Source organism: Lepidochelys kempii, chromosome 9, assembly GCF_965140285.1.
Source record: "Lepidochelys kempii isolate rLepKem1 chromosome 9, rLepKem1.hap1, whole genome shotgun sequence".
Classification (NCBI taxonomy): domain Eukaryota; kingdom Metazoa; phylum Chordata; order Testudines; family Cheloniidae; genus Lepidochelys; species Lepidochelys kempii.
Window position 1 is genome coordinate 58258590 of NC_136388.1, and position 20011 is coordinate 58278600.

General features: G+C 46.0%; 2 protein-coding genes and 1 long non-coding RNA gene across 5 annotated transcripts; all 3 read right to left on the reverse strand.

The window, feature by feature from the left end:
* Window positions 1-4: 4 nt before the first annotated feature.
* CMC4 (C-X9-C motif containing 4) lies at window positions 5-4770 on the reverse strand. The gene is made up of 2 exons (XM_073360577.2): window positions 4703-4770; window positions 5-2069 (listed from the first exon to the last, which is right to left on the reverse strand). The coding sequence occupies exons 1-2, from the start codon at window positions 4758-4760 to the stop codon at window positions 1900-1902; spliced, it is 228 nt and encodes a 75-aa protein (XP_073216678.1). The 5' UTR covers window positions 4761-4770; the 3' UTR covers window positions 5-1899.
* On the reverse strand, window positions 4739-8259 carry MTCP1 (mature T cell proliferation 1). Its single transcript, XM_078854214.1, has 4 exons — window positions 6598-8259; window positions 6322-6492; window positions 6111-6162; window positions 4739-4770 (listed from the first exon to the last, which is right to left on the reverse strand). Exons 1-3 carry the CDS (start codon window positions 6715-6717, stop codon window positions 6115-6117), a joined length of 339 nt encoding a protein of 112 aa, XP_078710340.1. The 5' UTR covers window positions 6718-8259; the 3' UTR covers window positions 4739-4770; window positions 6111-6114.
* Window positions 8260-13905: 5646 nt separating this feature from the next.
* LOC140917522 (uncharacterized) lies at window positions 13906-19998 on the reverse strand. Of its 3 annotated transcripts, none has more exons than XR_013636241.1 (4): window positions 19846-19998; window positions 17616-17815; window positions 16966-17138; window positions 13906-16859 (listed from the first exon to the last, which is right to left on the reverse strand). It is a non-coding gene; the product is annotated as an uncharacterized LOC140917522 (long non-coding RNA). The 3 variants fall into 3 exon arrangements; XR_013636240.1 differs by having other exon boundaries at window positions 17616-17749; window positions 19846-19996; XR_012160878.2 differs by lacking the exon at window positions 19846-19998 and adding an exon at window positions 19749-19836.
* Between the last annotated feature and the right edge of the window lie 13 nt (window positions 19999-20011).

Genomic DNA, 20011 nt, shown 5'->3' on the forward strand with positions numbered 1-20011 from the left:
ATCAAAGATATAGAACAGCTTCCATAGGAGGAGAGACTAAAACATTTAGCTTAGAGATGACTAAGGGTAGATATGATAGAGGGCTATGCAAAAAAGTGAACAGATAAGTGTTGCTTACCCTTACACAGAATACAAAGACCTGGGGTCAACTGACAAAATTAACATGCAGTAGATTTAATACAAACTAGACAAAGTACTTTTTCACACAGTGCACAGTTAATCTGTAGAACTCATCACTATAGGATGTTTTGATGGCCAAAAGTATAACTTGATTCACAAAAGAACCGGATAAGTCTATCAATGGCTATTAGCCAAAATGGTCAGGGCCAGAACTCCATGCTTGGAACAAAGCTGGGAGCGGAAGACACTCTATTACTGACCTGTTGTACACCCACTCCCCCAAAAGTTCTGGTACCAGCCACTGTCAAGAGACAGGATATTGGGTAAGAAGGACTACAGTCTGATGCCGTCGAGAAGTTTTATGTCCTTAAGGCAAAGTCATGGCTGTAAAAAAGCTTCGAGCCAGCCCTTTGTGCATTGCTGCAGCTTCTCTTTGAATGGGAAATGAGGTAAATATGAACTTGCTGTGAAGAGCTTCAAAGCCACTTCACTTCATTACTTTCCTAGCTCTTAATCAAAACAAGATGCTAGGTTACTCCTGTGACAAATTGTTAATTTATTATTACAGGCTCAGGGTATAAAAACACCAAACAGCTTCCAAAAATTTGTGGGTGGGGGCCTGAATCATGAAATCAGCTAAACTGCCTGACCACATGAGAGAAGAAATTATGCTCTAACCAGACAACAGAATAAATACCCCTAGTGAGAACTCAGATTATTCCAGTCATTTATTTTGTATCATGGTATTTAGAATACAAAACATAAATGGATCTATCATCTGTGCTTTGATGTATCTGCCTATTATGTCCAGTAACTGAAGTGGTCTGTTATTGTTCGTAAAAACCTGTATTTCTTAACTAAGTTGTGCTTGATAGTGTAATGATCACCCTGACGTGCACAAAGTTGCTTAGGCTTTGTATGACAGAACTATGTGTAAAGGGGCATTGTCGTCTCACAAATTCATTGCATGTCATATTGCTTAGAGATGTTCAGTCATACAAGATGACTGCTGCTCTCAACATCATAAAAATCCATTTTATTCCAACACCTCAGTTTTCCATAAATATTACTTTAAAAGAATCTATTCCTTTAGCAGTCCCTGAAATAAAATACTTCTGCAACGTCTTTAAGATCATACAAATACTATTGTGCAATGTGGTCCAACTATTCATTAATCCAATACCCCATTGCACAACTGAGGAAACAGGCACCTCGGTGAAGTGAATTATGGGCACAGACGAACTGTGGCAGAGCTGGGAATAAACCCCAGAGCTGAATCCCATTCTTGCTTTAAGTACTAGAAAAGCAGATCACGTCTTTGGGAAACTATGGCTCAATGATAGGAATATTTCTGTTACTCAAAGATGGTCTTGCTTAATGCATCACATTCAATAGACTCTCCTTGAACTTATTTCCTGTACGTCCTATGCCAGAAGGCTGAAAAAGTTTTATATTTCACCCTCAAATTCTTATTCTGAGAATGGATTACTGAGTACATTAAGCATCAGAAACAAACTGTATTTAGAGAGATGTAATGCACTGTAAGTCACAAGAGTTTGGGATAGAAAACATAATCCTTTGAACAGCCCATCTGTTGTATTGCATTTTACATTTGGTGCACAGGACGTTTTATTCTATGATGGATTCTTCTTTGGCTTCCTTATCAGTGTGGATAATGCATTATTTTAACCGGTTTATTCTTATTTGCCACTTGCATGCTACTTTGTCTGTAGGAGAGGCCCACGCTCCATAACCTCCTGGAGCTGGAGCTGCAGCCTGTTACTGTGGTGCTGCATGAATCCCATTTGAAGCTGCCTTAAGCTTCTCCCTCTCTCTTTCCTCTTTCTCAAACCCCGAACAACAGATGGATCTGCCCTTGGGGTACAGGGCGCAGCATCTTCTCATCTCTTGGAGCACAGCCTCACATCTAGCCTCCAGATAGTTGTTGGCTGTAAAATAAAAGAATGGAGATGCTAATCTTGCACTAGAGAGCAAATTGCATGAAAAAGGGGGTTCATCTAACCTAGTTAAGTTCTTTCACATTGTGGATTGAGCTTGATCCTCTTGTGGCCACTTCCCCATCCCATCCACATCCCTGCTCTGCAATAGCTATGCTGCTTAGTTCTGGGGAAATGGTGTTGAGATGAGGTGCAAACAACTTGCTTTAATGGAGGGAGTACAGCTAATGGGGTGCATGACCCACCTCCCAATTGTGTATCTACCACTGTTAGGTAGAAAACTTCACATTTATTAACAAATCTTCACTGATTCCCTGCCCTGCAACCCCTGCTCTCTCTAGCTGGGTTTGGACTTTGGTTCTGTTCTCCCACGGATTTATTCCCCATCCAATTCGGAGGTCACCCATAAATGATTACAGTTGAATTTAAACCTTAGACACCAAATGAAGAACACAGTACAAATGCAGAGAGATGCATGGTTTGGTTTTTTTCACTCAAGTTAGTCAAAGAGGCCTTTGGGCACCATAAGAGGGGCCAGAGATGGGTTGCAACCAGCAAGAAGAATCATTCTTGGGGGGCAGGCAGAGAGCTCTGCAGAGCTGTGTGAAGCCCCCTGCACCCTTTCCTGTGTGAAATACCTCTTCTCACAGAGCCATCAATTAGCTCAAAAGTGCTGAGACTAGGAACGAGCAACCTTCTAGTGGATGTCAACCCACATATGCACACAGCTCTCTCCTTCCCTTCCCAGTGTCTACCATACCCCAGGTTCTAAGAAGTAGCAATAGCTGTGGCACTCATTGAGGCCATAGTGCCTCAGGGTGCTAAGGGTTCTCAAACACTGCAGAACATAGGTTACTTGTCCAACACCACCCTTAATCTTTACGTTCTGAAACGGAGACTCGGCTTGGCAGCACAGCTTGTTCGATCCTGTAATGTCCCAGAATGTTTTACAGGTTCACCATCTTCAGAGAATGAGAATTTTGAGGGAGGTGGCCCCTAGCAGGACAGAGCAGCTGTTGCTGCAGGTGGAACAGTGGTGCTAGCTAATAAAGTCTCTGTCTGCAGGAAGCTTTCCTGGCCAGAGGGTTACCTACCTCCCCCTATAAAGTAGGCTTGAAAGGACTAGATTTTTATTGGTAAATGTCACTTTCACCCTACACACACAAACTGAGGCATCCATCAATAATCATCAAAATTTCCAGATCGGCCAAGGAAGAAAAATGCTGCTTGAGAACTTATTAGCGTTTGATTTAAGGATATTTATCTTTTTGAATTTCAATATTTAATGACAGTCAATCACTGATCCCCCACCCCCGATTTCCTGTAATTGTGAAAATTTAAAATGGATAAAAATAAAAAATGTTTAAACCCCATAATTGTGCAATTTTGAAAATAGTTACAAATTGAAAAAAAATGAAAATTATTAGTTGAAATTATAAAAACAGTGACAGGTTTCAGAGTAGCAGCCGTGTTAGTCTGTATCCACAAAAAGAACAGGAGTACTTGTGGCCCCTTAGAGACTAACAAATTTATTTGAGTATAAGCTTTTGTGGGCTTATGCTCAAATAAATTTGTTAGTCTCTAAGGGGCCACAAGTACCCCTTTTTTATAAAAAGAACAAACTCTAATTCTGCCAAGCCTAGTTAAGAGAAATGGAGATTGTACTGCCCAAACAGGCACTGCTATAATCATTCTCCCAAGCTTTTTGAAGACTAAGAGGGAGGAAACAGTGACCCAATGAGAGACTAAAAGAGCAACTTGGGGATTCCAGAACAAGCATTAGAATCTTTCCAAGAGAAGAGTAACTGTCTGGCTTACATCCTTCCAGGTAACCCCAACTAGAGCCCACAGCAGTGATCTAGCCTAGGAGCAACACAGGTCTCCTGTCATCTCACCTGTACATCTCGCTGTGCGCAAACAGGAGCTGAAGAGACCAAAAGGAGAGTACATTGCTCTGGTGCTTTCCAGCTAACCTGAAAGGGATGCTCATTGGTCAGGGAATGAGCCCTGGCCAGTTAGCTCTCATTCACATCCCAGCTTCTCTGAGCCACTGGGAAAGCAAGGAGGCTGATGAATCTAGGCTTAATGAGGAGGACACCTACAGCTCAGCATCATCTCTCTGCAGAGAGCCTCTTGTGGTTTCCCCTACTGGCTGCAGACATATATGGAACAGGGGAGGGATGACAGACTGAAACCCTGGGCCTTGGCAAGAACAACTTACGGGAGAGAACCCGCACACCCACCTGGGATTTTCCAAGATGAGTGACCTGTGGCTCATTTTACCATGTGTGAGTAATGTGACCATCCCAAATTCAGGTTAATGCAAACTTCACCCCATGCTACAACACCACTGCCTCTCCTATATATCTATTTTCAGACACACAAATAAGTACTATCCTTTATTGTGACAAACTCTTTGTCGTACAGTAGTGGAGTTTAGTTACATCAAATCAAATGCAATGTGGTGATATTAAAATCTGATTTTACAACTACATTACATTTGCAACTAAGTTATTTTTTGTCCTTCCCTTATTCCTCTTGCTAGGGAGAAAGGAGGATGGGGTTAAATTTAAAAACAAACAAACAAAAAAAAGACACCAAAAAGAAAAGATTGCACATGGTACCTTGCAAGCATTTCTGTATTTCACAGGCTTGTTTCTGGCAGGGATCCTTCTGGGGCATATCCACAGAACTAGAATGATAGGAAAATGTTACTATACAAACAGTGGGGTGTGGGTTTTCTCTAGGGGCTGGGCAAGGCACTGCCTAAGACTTAGACCCTATGGAGCTCACATTTTCCCTATTCATACACCCTCCTCACAATGGACAATTGGATGGGTCCCCATTCAAAGCCAGTCTCACGTTGCTTTAGGGTCACTGTGAGACACACAAAGAATTCCTTATCGCCCACAAGCCGACCACGGAACCTTCCCCACTGTCCTGTCCTCCACTGGCCCAGGGAGCAACAATGCTTTAAACACCCTAGGATATCACTGGGGACAGCTAGAGTTAGGCAAGGAATGAAAAGTGGATGATGGGTATCTTGAAGGGTTCATCTTGTAAAACCTGAAAATCTCTTCCTGGTCAAATCTAGTTCTTTTTCCACTTGGCAATTAGTGAACTCTCACCCACGTTGAATCTGAAGGATGCTTAAATGAACATGGTTGTTTTAGTTTAAGAGCTCAACTCAGAGCTTATTATGCTCAAATATCTTTTGATGTACTAACATTGATGGGGGGAGCGGCGCTTCTAGGGAAACAGCATTTGTCATAGAACTGCCTCTGGAGAAGGAATTTATAAATAAAAGCATCATTTTTGTGGTCCTAAAAAAGGATTACTTTTTAAAAGAAAATGCCTTGGCGATCGGTAGATTAAAACAACCTAGCAAAAAATGCAGCAGATGACCTTATCAGACTCAAACCTTTTTTAAGATAGGGTTTTTGACACCCAGTTTGACCTGTCTATCGTCATGACACTTTGAGATCAAAAGGAAAGCAGAGGTGGATGGGATTAGTAGTTGGATGGAAGACTCCAAAGAAAATGCAGATGCTGCAGGAAGTGGTGTTGGGGCATCACTCTTCCCTCTGAGCCACCATTAAGCCAAAGTCCCCACACACAGTGCTAGGAGATGCTGATGTACTGTCTTGTGGATAGGATATGAAAGACATTCTGACCCTTCATGGTCATTAACAATCCCATGGCACTTTTCAAAACAGATGGGGCATTAGCCCCAGTATCCTGGCCAAACTCCAGTCAGGGAAATTACATTCTGCCTACCTAAAACTGCCCCTTGTAGTTTCAATTGGACATGATACTCTTCTTCACTGCCTGTCCTAAACTCTTGTGTGGTGCTGCTGTGTGCTGTTAAACAGCTGCCACCTCCCACCTCTGAGGTGAGAGAATCATATATTGTACAAAACAAACAGGGACATCTTCCTAGAGGCACCGCTCCTGAAAGACAAAAATTCATATTAAAGGACCACTACAAATAGTTAAAGAAGAGTAAGAAAGAGAGGAAATGGCAACACTTACCAAGTTAATCACCGGGCATGAGTCTAAGCAGCAGCTCCTCAACTCCCCTGATCTGTATATGACAAGGAAAAGTTCAGTACACCTAAACCACTGTGGCAAAGAGCTAATATACCTCAATAATAATATTTCTTTGCCCTACTACAGCACCTTTCCTCAAGGATCTCAAATCACTTCACAAACATGAATGACTCAGGTTTGCCACCAGTCTTACCATTAGATGGTGCTGTATCTCCCAAATGCGAGAGTTACTATCCCTGTACTGCTCGCCCTCGGAAAGCTGCCACATGTGAGGCAGTTGTGATGGGGGAAGTTGGCTGGGTCGCAGCGCCTCACCCAGGGGGACCCGAACTCGTTGAATCCGGGCCCTCAGGGTACCTGCCTCCTAGGGGAAAGTACACAAGAGAAGAATAAGTCGGTTATTAGCAATGCAGTAAAGACATCCACAATATCAGAACTATGATCACTGAGAAGCTTGAAAGTCACTTGCCTCTTCCACAGCCACGAGCCATGTTTTACGGCGTTCATCACAGTAGACGCCTACCCGTCGCACCCACAGATGGATGGGCGGAGCACCGGCATCCCCTCCTTCTGCCATTCCCTCAACCATTTGTTATGACACTCCCACTAGGCATGCAGCATCAACACACAGGACACACGCATGTTTCCCCTCAGCTCTGAACAAATTCATGGAGCAAACTGTTAGGCCTGAAAACTACCTGGTTTCAACGGTGCCATCGTGTGCTCACAAAAAAGAGTTACTAGCAATATACCCAAAAGTCAATTCAGGAAACTAACAAGATACCCAAATGTCATGAGATGCTCATAGTTTGGAGCATATGTGGCTGTATATAGCTTGTAAGGCATTTTGGGATCCTTTGGGATGAAAGCTCTATATAACCATCCTTACAACCCTTTACAATCGGTATTACTTATTCCATTAACAGCTCTAATTAAGAAACAGGCTTTGTGCAACAATACCTTATTTTACAAAGTGCTTTTAAACAAGAGTCCAGAGCCAATGATGCTCATACTCCCAAAGGCAGGACTGGCAACCAACAATAGGTGAAAGTAGCTTAGAAAGAACCAAAGTCATTCCAGAAACAATCCTGCCTATGCAGCATACGACTCTGCAGGTCTGATTATCTCATACTTGGCACTTGCAGTGCTGCCACTCTGAATCATCAGATCTCTTTGAAAGGCTGGGAGAACTGCCCATTCATTTACAAACTTCTTGTCAATAGCCATTACTACTTTGTGCATTTCAGATCTTAGCTGTTAATTGAAGGGTCACGGATACCAGTGAGGGCAACAGAATACTAGTCACTGAGGTGGCTTTTTCTATTGGGATTCTTGTTTATCAGCCCTCTTAAGACTGGCATAAGCTGACCTGTTAGCATAATGAAGGTCAAGAAAACTACTCCCCTTAGAACTACATGAGGCAACCAAAACAGTGTATTCTTTTTCAAGTGCTTGTTCATGTCCACACACATGCACAGTAACCAGATTTTCCCATAGCAGCATCCATCGGGTCGGTCTGGGTGCCCCCTGGAGTTGCACCTTTATGGCGCTCAATATAGAGCCCTGCCGACCCGCCGCCCTCTCAGTTCCTTCTTACCACCAGTGACGATTTGCTGGAACTTCCCGGTGCTCTTGTCTTGGCAAGTGCATTTAGCAGTCTATATACATATAGTTTTCATTAGCTCTGTAGTGTTAATTAAATAGTTAGGAGCCCTTAGTGTTAGACTAAGTTTTCTTGGGGAGGGGGCGTCCCCTCCTCACTCTCTTGACGCCAGGGCATGCCAGGGTCTCCGGGCTTCAAAGCCTGTGAAGTCTGCAGCAAGTGTATGCCCAGAAGCGATCCTCACACTTCATGTTTGAAGTGTTTAGGAGAGAACCATCAGAAGGATCGTTCTACCATCTGCAAGACCTTTCGGCTCAGGACATTAAAAGGACAGAGATCAGTGCCTGAAGGTCCTGTTAATGGAGGCTGCACTCCACCCCAAGTCTGACCCTGGGTCGACTGACCTGCACCGCGTTGTTCTTCCTCGATGCAGAGCGCTCCAGCACCATCAGCACAAGCACCGGTGCTGAGTAAGGACAAGTACTCATGGCACCGGCTCCATTCATGGCTCACATGCCACATGGAGTCACCGGTACCGCAAAAGAAGAAGAGGCCGGAGAGGGGTCGCTCTCCCCATTAGGCCTAAGGAGCTAGCCATCGTGAGACCCAAGTTGGGCCACACTACTTCCGCTCCACCACCGGTGACAGTCGTGTAGACTCCTGCCCACGTGGAAGGACGGTTGAGTTTAGACCCTCCTCATTTGCCGAGGCCAACCCGGGAGCTGCACCTCCCTTCAACTCCGGAGGCATTCGAGGCAGCCCAAGAATTGCTCCATTTCATGGCACCGTTCTCCCCTCCTAGACGGGACAGGTCACCAGTACTGGTCGCTCGCAGAGCGCCTTCAAGGGGGAAAGCCCGCCATGATGCCCTGCTGATCTCCAACTCCAGCGCACCACTCCTGGGCACTGGAACAGATCCAGCAGCTGCGATGGTCCCCGAGCCCTCGGCACAAACGGTCGGCACCCAGAAATACTGCTCCTCTGTGGTCCTCTTTTTCAGACACCTCAGAGTCAGACTCCTATTGGTCCTGTAGGAGTAGGAGCAGATGGTCCATGTCAACACAGGACCAACACCCTTACCTGGCACCATGGCCCGCACAATGGCGGCCCCCAGCGCAATGGCCCTTTTGGCCTCCCTGGGCTTTTCATCAAAGCCAAGGGTCACATCCCAGGGCAATGTCAGTGGCCTCAGCCATGTTTGTACCCCCGCCAGCACCATTGGCATCAGTAGGATCGCGGGTAGCTGCATTGCCACCCAATGCCACCATCCCATCGCCTCTGGCACCGTGGCACCGGCATGGCCTGCACCAGCCCCAGTTGTTTTGGCTCCGATGTCTCCAACACTGACAACGGCTCCGGCACCAGCGACTGCCTCGGCACCGATTACACTTTGCATACACTGACACCGGTGCTGAGTCCTGACACCGAGGGGCACAACACCATCTGAGTGGGCACCGGCCCAAGAAATCCAGGTGCTGCAGAACCCTTTGGGTGCAGAAGGAAGGGAACAGCCACCCCTTATGGGGGTCTCTTCCTCGTCCTCACCACATGAGGCGCTGGTGGGCCCGGCTACAGCCCCAGCCCTGGAGGACAGCAGGGTTCTACAGCAATTGCTGCAACAGTTGCCCAGGGCCTGGGCATTCAAGTGAAGGAAGTAGTGGAGGACGCAGATCCAATGGTAGACATCCTTCACCCCTCCAGATCTGCACGTATCGCCTTGCCTCTTACAAAGACCATCTCTGACACCACAAAAAACTTTGTGGCAGACCCCAGCCTCATTGCCCCCTACAACTAAGCACAACGAAAGGCGCTACTTTCTGCTGTCCAGGAGCTATGAGCATTTGTATGCCCATCCCCCACCTGACTCTCTTGCTCTTGATGCTGCCAACCAACATGAACGCCAGGGCTTCCAGGGACCCTCCCTGAAGAATCGTGAAGCAAAATGATTCTACTTTTATGGGAGAGAGGTCTATTCCACTGGCGGATTGCAGCTCCACATCTCTAACCAGCAGGCCATTGTCAGCAGGTACTGCTACAACACATGCGGGACAATGGCAAAATCTGCAGAGCTGAAGGACTCCTGCGCCGAGTTTTTGGCTCTGGTGGGAGGAGGAGAAGCTCATTTCACAAGCTTCGCTGCAAGCCACGCTGGATGCGGCTACCTGCGTGATGGCTAGGGACATAGCCATGATTCAGAGGTTCCAGGTCTCGGGCCTGCCATGTGAGGTCCAGACTGTTCAGGACCTCCCATTCGAGGGTTCAGCTCTCTTTTCCCAGAAAACAGACAAAAGGCTGCATAGCCTAAAGGACTCGAGAACTGCTCTCAAATCATTGGCCCTCCATACTCCAACTATGCAGCAGAAGCATTTTAGACCACAACCTCCCCCACGCTTCTACCAGCAGAACCATCAGGACGGTTCCCAGAGGAGGAACAGGAGTGGCAGGAAAAGGCTACACCCATCATCAGGCCAGGGCTCTGTCCAATCCAAGCCACCTTCCGGTCCGAAACAGGTCTTTTGAAGGTTCAGTCAAGGACGGCGCACCAGAACAAAAACTGGATCTACCCCGCCTTACCTTTTCGTCCTGGCTGTCCCCTTTCTACTGTGCTTGGTCCCGTAACACTTCAGACTGCTGGGTGCGCCGTATGGTAGAGAGGGGATACTTCATCCAATTCTGTGCCCTCCCACCATCCTTCACTGTCCCTCTTCGGGGATCCCTCTCACAAGCAACTCCTTATACAGGAGGTGCACTCGCTCCCTTTGCTGGGGGCAGTGGAAGAGGTTCCTCAGGAGCAGAAGGGCAATGGTTTCTATTCTCGGTATTTCCTAATACCGAAAGCCAAAGGCAGGCTCAGGCCCATCCTAGACCTGTGAGAACTCAAAAAGTTCGTGAAGAAGCTTGAGTTCCACATGGTCTCTTTGGCCTCCATCATCGCCTCATTAGATCCAGGAAACTGGTATGTCGCCCTTGACTTGAAGGATGCATACTTTCACATAATAACAACTCCGTCCAACAGAAAATACCTCAGGTTTGTGGTGAACAACAACACACACTACCAGTTCACAGTCCTCCCATTCGGTCTTTCAGCCGCACCTCAAGGATTCACCAAGTGCATGGCAGTCGTGTCCGTGTTTCTCTGCAGGCGACAGACAGGTACAGGTGTTCCCGTACCTCGACGACTGGCTGATCAAGGCCTGATCCAGGACTCAAGTAGAAACGCAGTTCGCCTTCATAAGAGCTTCTTTTGACGAACTGGGCTTGCTACTGAACGAGGGGAAATCAAAGCTGTCCCCGGTTCAGAGGATAGAATTTGTAGGGATGCTACTGGACTCAACATACACCAGGGCATTCCTTCCAGAAGCAAGATTTCAAGCCCTAGGTGACATTACTCAAGGTCTCAGACAGTTCCCATTACAGCACAGAACTGCCTGAAACTTCTAGGACACATGGCAGCTTGTACCTACTTACTACAGCATGCCAGACTTCGACCTCTTGAGTCATGGCTGGCATCAGTGTACCGGCCAGCCCGGGACAGTTTAGACAGGATTGTAACCCTGCCTCACCCGGTAGTCGATTCCCTCCTGTGATGGCTCGACCCACAGGTAGTACGTGCAGGGGTCCCTTTCACTGGCCCTCAGCCATCCCTCTTGCTAGTGACAGACACATCAGACTTGGGCTGGGGGGCACATTTGGGAAACCTCAGAACACAAGGCCTCTGGTCTCAGGCAGATCTCACTCTCCACAATGTCAGAGAGCCGTACGCCTGGCATACCAGACTTTGAGCACACCTAGCAGGGAGATGTGTATCAGTCATGACAGACAACACGACGGCTATGTTTTATATCAACAAATGGGGGTGCATGCTCCTCTCCCCTGTGCCAGGAAGCCTTCATACTATTGGACTTCTGTGTAGAACACTCGATACACCTGCAAGCATCGTACCTCCCTGGAGTACAGAATGAATTGGTGGACCATCTCAGCAAGTCGTTCCACGACCATGAGTGGTCCGTTCGCCCAGACATCGTGAACTCAAACTTCCATCAGTGGGGTTTTCTCCAGATAGACCTGTTCGCCACGCGACACAAACAGGAAGTGTCAGCAATTTTGCTCCTTCCTGAATCACAGCCTGGGATCCATCATGGACATGTTCCTCCTCCTATGGGGAGGCCATCTCCTATACGCGTTCCCGCCCATCCCTCTCGTTCACATGGTGCTCCTCAAGATATGGAGGGAAGAAGCTTTGGTGACTGTGATAGCTCCAGCCTGGCACCGCCAAGACTGGTACACATCACCCCTGGAAATGTCCGTCGAAGCTCCAGTCACCTTGCCACTCTTCCCAGACTTACTAACTCAGGATCATGGCTGTCTCCAACATCCAAACCTAGAGTCGCTGCACTTCACGGTGTGGAAGCTCCATTGCTGAACCCACTGGAGCTCTCCTGCTCAGACTCAGTGCAAGCCCTCCACCAGGGCTAAGTGGAAGAGATTTTCAATCTGGTTGGTGCAGCATCATTCACCCAACGCTCGCCTCTGTGCCACTTATATTAGACTATCTCCTCCATCTCCATCCAGGGGCTGTCCATGTCATCAATAAGGGTTCACTTGGTCATCACCTCTGCCCTTCATCCAGGTACAGAGGGCCACACAGTCTTTGCCAAATCTATGGTCAGCCGTTTCCTTAAAGGGCTCGACAGGCTATACCCGCATGTCTGGCAGCCTGTCCTGGCTTGGGACCTCGATCTGGTCCTTTCCAGACTCATGGGACCGCCCTTTGAACCTTTGGCAACATGCTCCATCTCTCATACAAGGTAGCGTTTCTGGTAGTGATAACCTCAGCCAGGAGGGTGTCTGAGCTCAATGCCCTGACTTCAGAGCCCCTGTACGCTGTGTTCCATAAGGACAAGGTCCAGCTCAGACCTCACCTGGCTTTCCTCCCAAAGGTTGTTTCCCAGTTTCAGATCAACCAGGACATCTTCCCCACCCACCCCCGTATTCTATCCTAAGTCGCACTCAAGCGGCAGGAAGCAAAGACTTCACTCATTGGATGTCCACAGAGTGCTAGCCATCTACAGCGAGAGAATGAAACCATTCTGAAACTCGGTGCAGTTATTTGTGGCCATGGCAGACAGAATGAAAGGTCTTCCTGTCTCTTAACAGATTTCATTGTGGATCACGTCCTGCATCTGGGAGTGCAACAACCTAGCAGGGGTACCTGCTCCTTCGATCACTGTGCATTCCACCACGGCTCAGGCCTCTTCAACAGCATTCCTTGTGCAGGTTCCCACCCAGGAAATCTGCAGAGCGGCAATGTGGTCCCCCATTTACACTTTCACCACACACTATGCAATCACCCAGCAGGCCAGAGATGATGCGGCCTTTGGAAGAGTGGTGCTCCAATCAGTGGACGACTCTGACCTCACCTCTTGAATCTGGGTTTGTGAATCACCTGATTGGAATGGACATGAACATGCACTCAAAGAAGAAAAAGCGTTTACTCACCTTCTTGTAACTGTTGTTCTTCAAGATGTGTTGTTCATGTCCATTCCAATACCCACCCTCCTACCCCTCAGTCAGAGTAGCCAGCAAGAAGGAACTGAAGGGGTGACGGGTCGGCAGGGCTCTATATTGAGCGCCATGAAAGAGCAACTCCAGGGGGCTCCTAGACCAACCTGACAGATACTGCTATGGGAAAATCTTCTGGCTACCGTGCACGTGTGCACACACACACACACACACACACCAGATTGGAATGGACATGAACAACACCTCTTGAAGAACAGTTACAAGAAGGTGAGTAACCGCTTTTTCTTGGTTCTATCTTTAACGTGGAGTAAAAGAATTAAGAACTAATCAGTGTAAGGTCTTCCTGCTATAGACCAGAAGCAATATCCCAATGAAATACAGTGATCTCATCCAGAAAACTTGTGCATGTACAAGGCAAACATTGCATGTAAGTAATCAAATCTGGGTACAAAAACAGGAGGAGAGTCAGGAAGAGAAAAAAATTAACAACTGCCTCAGTGCAACCTACACAGGGAAAATACACTCCCTTGCTATCCCATACACCTTGGACATACCGAATAATGAATTGGCACTTCAAGGAAATCAGTACTGAAGTCATTCAACAAGAGGCTTTCTGGAACGATCTGTAAAGGATAAGGTGACATTTCTATTGCACCATTCATTCTGGAAGATCCCGAAGTGCTTTACAGACTTGAATTGATTCACAAACTATGCATAGGAGTCACTTTATCCAACACCGATATGTGGAAACCATCACTGTACACCTTAAGTCAGCAGAATGTAATTACCCAAGTTGGAATTTGGCCAGGATACTGCCCTACTCCATGGGCTCCATAATGGTCACGAATGCTCAAGATCTTGATTTTATGTGTCAGTCAAAAGACAGAACTTCCAATAGCACAGTTCCCCCCCAACACCACACTGGGGCATCAGTTCAGTTCCATTCTGACTGACACCTATTGGATCACCAACTCTACATCCTACAGCACCTTAGTTTTCCTTGGTGGTCTATCATCCAAGTACTGACCCAATTTGATCTTGTTTAGCTAAATCTTAACAGGATCACAGCACAGGGTGGTGTGACTGTGACATCTGCCATAAAGTCTACAAATACTATTAGTTTATGCTTGGATTAGAAAAATACAGATGTATATTTATTTGGTATGAATGTGGTGCTAGTGAAAGCTACAGCATGGGCAGCAGCTGTGCAAGTTTCCATTTTAGTCTGGGAGTGTAATGTAGTAAAATCTCATTCTGTGGGCAAGTTAGTGACAGAGAGGGGCCAGACAGACAATGACAGCAAAGTGCCAGTTGATTCATAAAAATCTACAGAATCATAATTTCAATGGTATTATCCTCTGCGACAGGCGGGAACTTGCATCCTCCTCCCCCCAGCTCCAGGTCCTCCAGTCAGTGGAAATTTTGATAATAGAGTATTGTTGGAAATGGGTATCACTCAAAAGCCCTTTCTCCCACGAACATAATGGTATCCAACATGACAAACCTAGAACAATTATATTTGAGAAAATGCTTAAAAATCAATTTTATTTAATTATACTTCAACGCAGGAATGCATTGGTTGCATAAAAAAAAAAAAAAAAGACTGATCTTTGGTAATCCTAGGGAAGTTAACTTTGACTTGTAGGACTGAAGACATGGATGGCGATTTTGCTGAATAAATGTTCTCTCTCTCTCTAGGGCACCACTGCTAGACGCTGTCGCACCGATCCTCGTCCATGCCGCACTCGCACATCTCCGTACAGGACAGGCTGATGGCCAAACATTTACAGGGTAAGCATCTGGTCTTTGCACACGAGCATTTGATTAGCTGAAGGATTAATTCAGGAGTATATGGTATTTCACACATAAGACTCATCCATGTCCGATAGAATAGTTTTGGATGTGTTCAATCATCCTGGAGTGATTCCATTGCTCAATAATTTGCCCTCGGGTTAGCAGGTATAAATACTTGTCCGTGGCAATTTTTCTCCATTTGTCTGCTTCTTGGAAAACAATCTATGTAGCTCTGCGAGTGTTGTCATGTTGGTCTTAAAATGATAAACTCAGCATACAAATGCCTGCAGTGCATTTATGACCTCATCAGTGACCATCTCAGCCATTCTGAGTACCTTAAGAGTGAGGAAAGAGTCTTTGGAGGCTGACTCAAGTGCCTTCCAGTAAGATAATTTGGTCTTTCCAGTCAACCTTCCATTGTGACATTAGAGAAGTTTGTGGAGTCAATTATTTTGTATTGGACAGGTGTAATACCATGGAGTTTCTTCTTCATGGTAATATTTTTAATTGTTTTCTCTGCATACATGTCAAATGCAAGGTGGACTTCATCATACATCCAATATTTTCTCTGTAGCCTCATAATGAAGTGTTCAGCCAAATCTTGGCAGGTATTAACCATTTCTGGTTTGTTGAGAGCATGTATCTCAGCCATAGCATCTATGATTGCTATGCTGAAAGGCCTCTGCTGATATAAGGTACAGGTCACATTGTTAATTGGTGGTGGCTTAGGAACATAATGGAAGATGTGCATTAGTTTGCTTTTCGCCTGGTACAATACATTGATGTTTAAATGTGATGGAACAATTGTGGTACCGCAGAGAACTTGTACTTTTTCAAAGTCTCACATATCAACATCATTTTGAGATCTGGACACAACCAGGAAAAGAGCAAATAATATCCTATGTGTGGTTAGCTCAGTAATCATTCCTGCCACCTTCAATCTGACTTTATCTCTTATATAAAAAGCACAAGTTCTTCTTGACTGGAGCCCGTAGATTGAAAGAGCCTGGGATAATTCTTTGGGGTTTAAAGGTTTCATACAAATCATGACCAAAAGTATGCATTTGATTGACATCATCAGCTATCTCATCACTGAAGACTGCTTTTATCATAATATTAATGAGCTCCGGTTGCCAGTGCAAATAAGCTCATCCTGTAGCTTTAAAATTGACCCTTCTTGGCATTTAACTGCACCTAATGAATTTAGATGGTGCTTGTTTTTTTCCCAGCCATGCTTAATGTTTCATTCAAAACTTGATGGATGGAGTGCTGGATTTGTCAGGAAAAACTGTGAAAGAGCCTTTGGATACTGTGTTATGCCCACTCTACGCCCTTTCACTTTTGTTGCTCTGTTTTTATGTTCTAGGGCATCATCTGAACCAAGTGCACAGAAGGGAGCTGGCGACCTTTTAACAACCCAATTTCCCTTTCAAAATTCCTCCATTTTTCCACACCTCTTATTTCAGGGAGGTACCAGGCAATCATCACAGTATAGCTGGTTAAATCTAAAGCAAAGTAGTATTTAACAAAGTCTTCCAGTGCTACGAGATACAAATGCCAATTAGCAGTCCTGACAGATCAAATAAAGAGCAGCAAAGACTCGCCCACAGATGGCACTGATCATGGCATCTTCAACATTTTCCTGGGTGCTTGATGTACTTTCTCTCCAGCCTTTCCAAATTCAGTTTATAGGCGCACGTCTTATAAGCATTTGAGGTGCCACTGAAGCATTGTGTTTAACCCAGTCCTCCACGGTGGTATTCTCCAAAGATGCAGCTACTAGATGGTACTCTTTATCTCCACACTAATGCCTAAAAACGATCAAGACCAAAGTAAAAACAAAGATTTTGTAATAAATTACTTTGGGATTGTAATTAATTAAATTATATAATGTATGCTATGTAACGACGTGCATACCATTTGCAGATGGATTCCAGTAATTTCTGACTTGATGCTGACGTCTTAACCAGTGCCTCATTACAACTCTTTTGGCATAAAAACCAAAGCCGATTATCAAAGAAGAACTGAACTGCTTCTTTTTTGCCAATGATGGCAAATCAACTCGAAGTACTCCTTCCATTTATAGTAATCTGTAACATCAAAAAAATTAATTAGGTATCCAGTTCTGGCATTAACTGATGACACAGCACAGTCAGTCAAGGGCCATGATTTAGCTTTGTGAAGGCTGCATGTTTGACATGCCTGTGTTAAAGTATAATTTTTAAAAGTTGATTTGTAAACATTTTCTCTAATGTATATCTACACAATTGTTCTAGGTTTGTCATGTTGGGTACCCTTGTTTGTGAGAGAAAGGGCTTTCAAATGATATCCAACTTGACCCATTTCCGATGACAATGTATTATCAAAAAATTCCACCAACTGGAGGACCTGGAGCTGGGGGGCGTGTGGAGAGGAGAGAGGGATTGAGTCCCCCCTACCATGCTTCAGAGGGTGACACCATTGAAATTTTGATCCTGTAGGTTTTTATGAATCAAATTACACCTCCCTTACCTTTCTATCATTAACTTGCCCACAGAATTGCACATGCTTCCAGACTATTTACTGACCCAGACATGTGCTCCAACTCTGCCCTGAATTCCACAGGTGAAATCAGTCCCCATGGCCCACTCAGTCCTGTCCCTCGTGTGAGGCTGCCAACAAGATGCCCAGTTAGCGACAGCTTGGTCTTGAGGACATGGAACTGGAGTAAGAAATATCTTTCTTTAAAAACAAAAAAGCTAACACAGAAGAGAAACATGGATGTGATCTGAAAAAGTAAAGAGCAGGGAGATTCATAACAAAAACCTTGAGAATAACTTGAAGGGAGAAAACATACAAAACTCCTATTCTTGATTATACAGAGAAGGCAATCAAACAGCTTCCAGGAAGCAGCAGCAGAAAGGAAACATAAGGTTGCTTACTATTTATTTTACAATATAAGAACTGTTCCTTATTTTCTACACAATGTGGTTTGGCTCCATATTGTCCCACACTCTACACGGAATAATTATTCAGCCTGAAATTTTCATAATTAAAGAATCAATCTTTCAACATTGATCTTATGACCTAATCAATGTATTTTCAAAGAGGAGTGCAGATGTTCAGCCCATCTCAGTATCAGGCCGTTGAAGTTTAAAGGAGTCCTAGGATACCAGTGGCTTTCATGTATAGGCATGAAAATGGTTGGTAGGAGGGCTAGATCATGTGATAAACATAGTTTATTAGCTTTTAAGATTAATACAATAAATAACTTACAAGAAAAGATGAAGAAATTGTTCTAGCTGCATCTCAGACAATTGCCAGAGCTACAGTTCATGGAGTACTAAACAGTCAGTGCCCATGTGAAACATTTCGTAGTTGTTAATTGTACTAAATTGTATTTCAAGAAGGGGTCAGGTCAGATTTTCAGAAGAGCTCAGCTACCATTTAGGCACTTCAGTAAGTGGTCAGTTTTTCAAAAGTTTGCAGCATCCAGCACCTCGTATTGTTTTCGCGGGAATTTGTTTGGTTCTGATTTAAAAATCTGGCCATTTAATTTAGGCGCCTATATGGGAACTGAGCTCATCTGAAAATATAGCCCATCAACACTAAACCAGCCTGTATCTTGCAAAATTCATGAGTCAGATGCGCCATCCAGTATTAAAAGAACACATTTAACCACTAATTTAACCACTCTCAGCTCTACCTGGAGTACTTGCATAGAGCAGAGGCCTCTGACAAACACTCAGCTTTCCACTCTGCTCAAATTATTCAGGGGTAGAAGAGATTCACCAATCAGAGAGTTGACCAGAAGTTAGGAATGGAAGATCTAGGTTTGATAGGATCAGATGAGAGGCAGGCAAATGGAGCACAGCAAGGAAAGAGCAAGGCAGAAATAGGGTAAGATAGCCAAGAAGCAGGAGAGGATGAGCACAGGCAGTTATAAAAGGGAAGGTGAGAGAAATTATGGCATTTGAAGGCAAAATGTGTTGCAGATCCACTTGGCATTACTGGCCTCCCCCCATGCAGAACCATCCCTATCAATGCTTTCTGATCACTGTGCAGCCATTTACCAACCCTTGGCCACCAGACTACTGGAGGACATGAAGCTGAAGTCACAGTGAGCATGCAATTCAGGTGCAAAAAGGCTTCACAAGGGGATCCAGTGGGGGACAGACCCTCTCAGGGTATAGCTCACTGATGCTCAAAGGCAATGCAACCCCTTCATCGTGAGACTTTAAAATCTACCTTGAAACCCCTGCCAAATTAGAGGCATCGCCCCCCCACTTCCCTTCCCAAGTGAATGAGCCAGGCCTATGCGGGCACTACATTCCAGGCGTGTCAGATGCAAACCATCTGCCCAGCCTTTGACCACCCTGTTCTGAGCGAGGTAGCCTGTGCCCCGTCAGGGCACACTGCCCCCATCGTGCCCCGCTGCCCCAGGCAGAAGTTAATTGGGGGGTGCAGTCCTCACTGTCCCCAGGGGCCTGCCAGGCCTCTCCTTAGCCTCCCTCCCTGCGTGGGAGTGGGGAATCCCATCCCTCTGCACACTGGAGGGCGGGGGCCCCACATTCGCCCCCGACTTCCTGTGTCTCACTGAGACATCGGCTGCCTCCTTCCTAGAAATGGCCCAGCCTGGGTGGAGTAGCCAGCCCGGCCCCAGGGGGCTGGAGCCCCCCAGCGGGGCGCATACAGCTGAGGAGACGCCCTGCCCCACCCACCTCATCTCTAGTGATCTACTTGCAGCCCCCAGGCAGGTAACGGCCATCACCGTGTGCGCCGCTCAAACCCCTTCCCCTGTCCGCCCTCCCTCTGTACCTCCTGGGCCCCGGGCGGTTCGGAGACCCAGCGGCCAGTGCACGCTGCCCCCGCCCGCGGACTCTGCCCTCCGCAGCCAACAGTGCCGGGTTCGAAGCGCCGGAACCGAAGTGCCTCAGCTCAGGCAGGTGGCCGGGCACTTCCGACGTTCAGCCCGGAAGTTGAA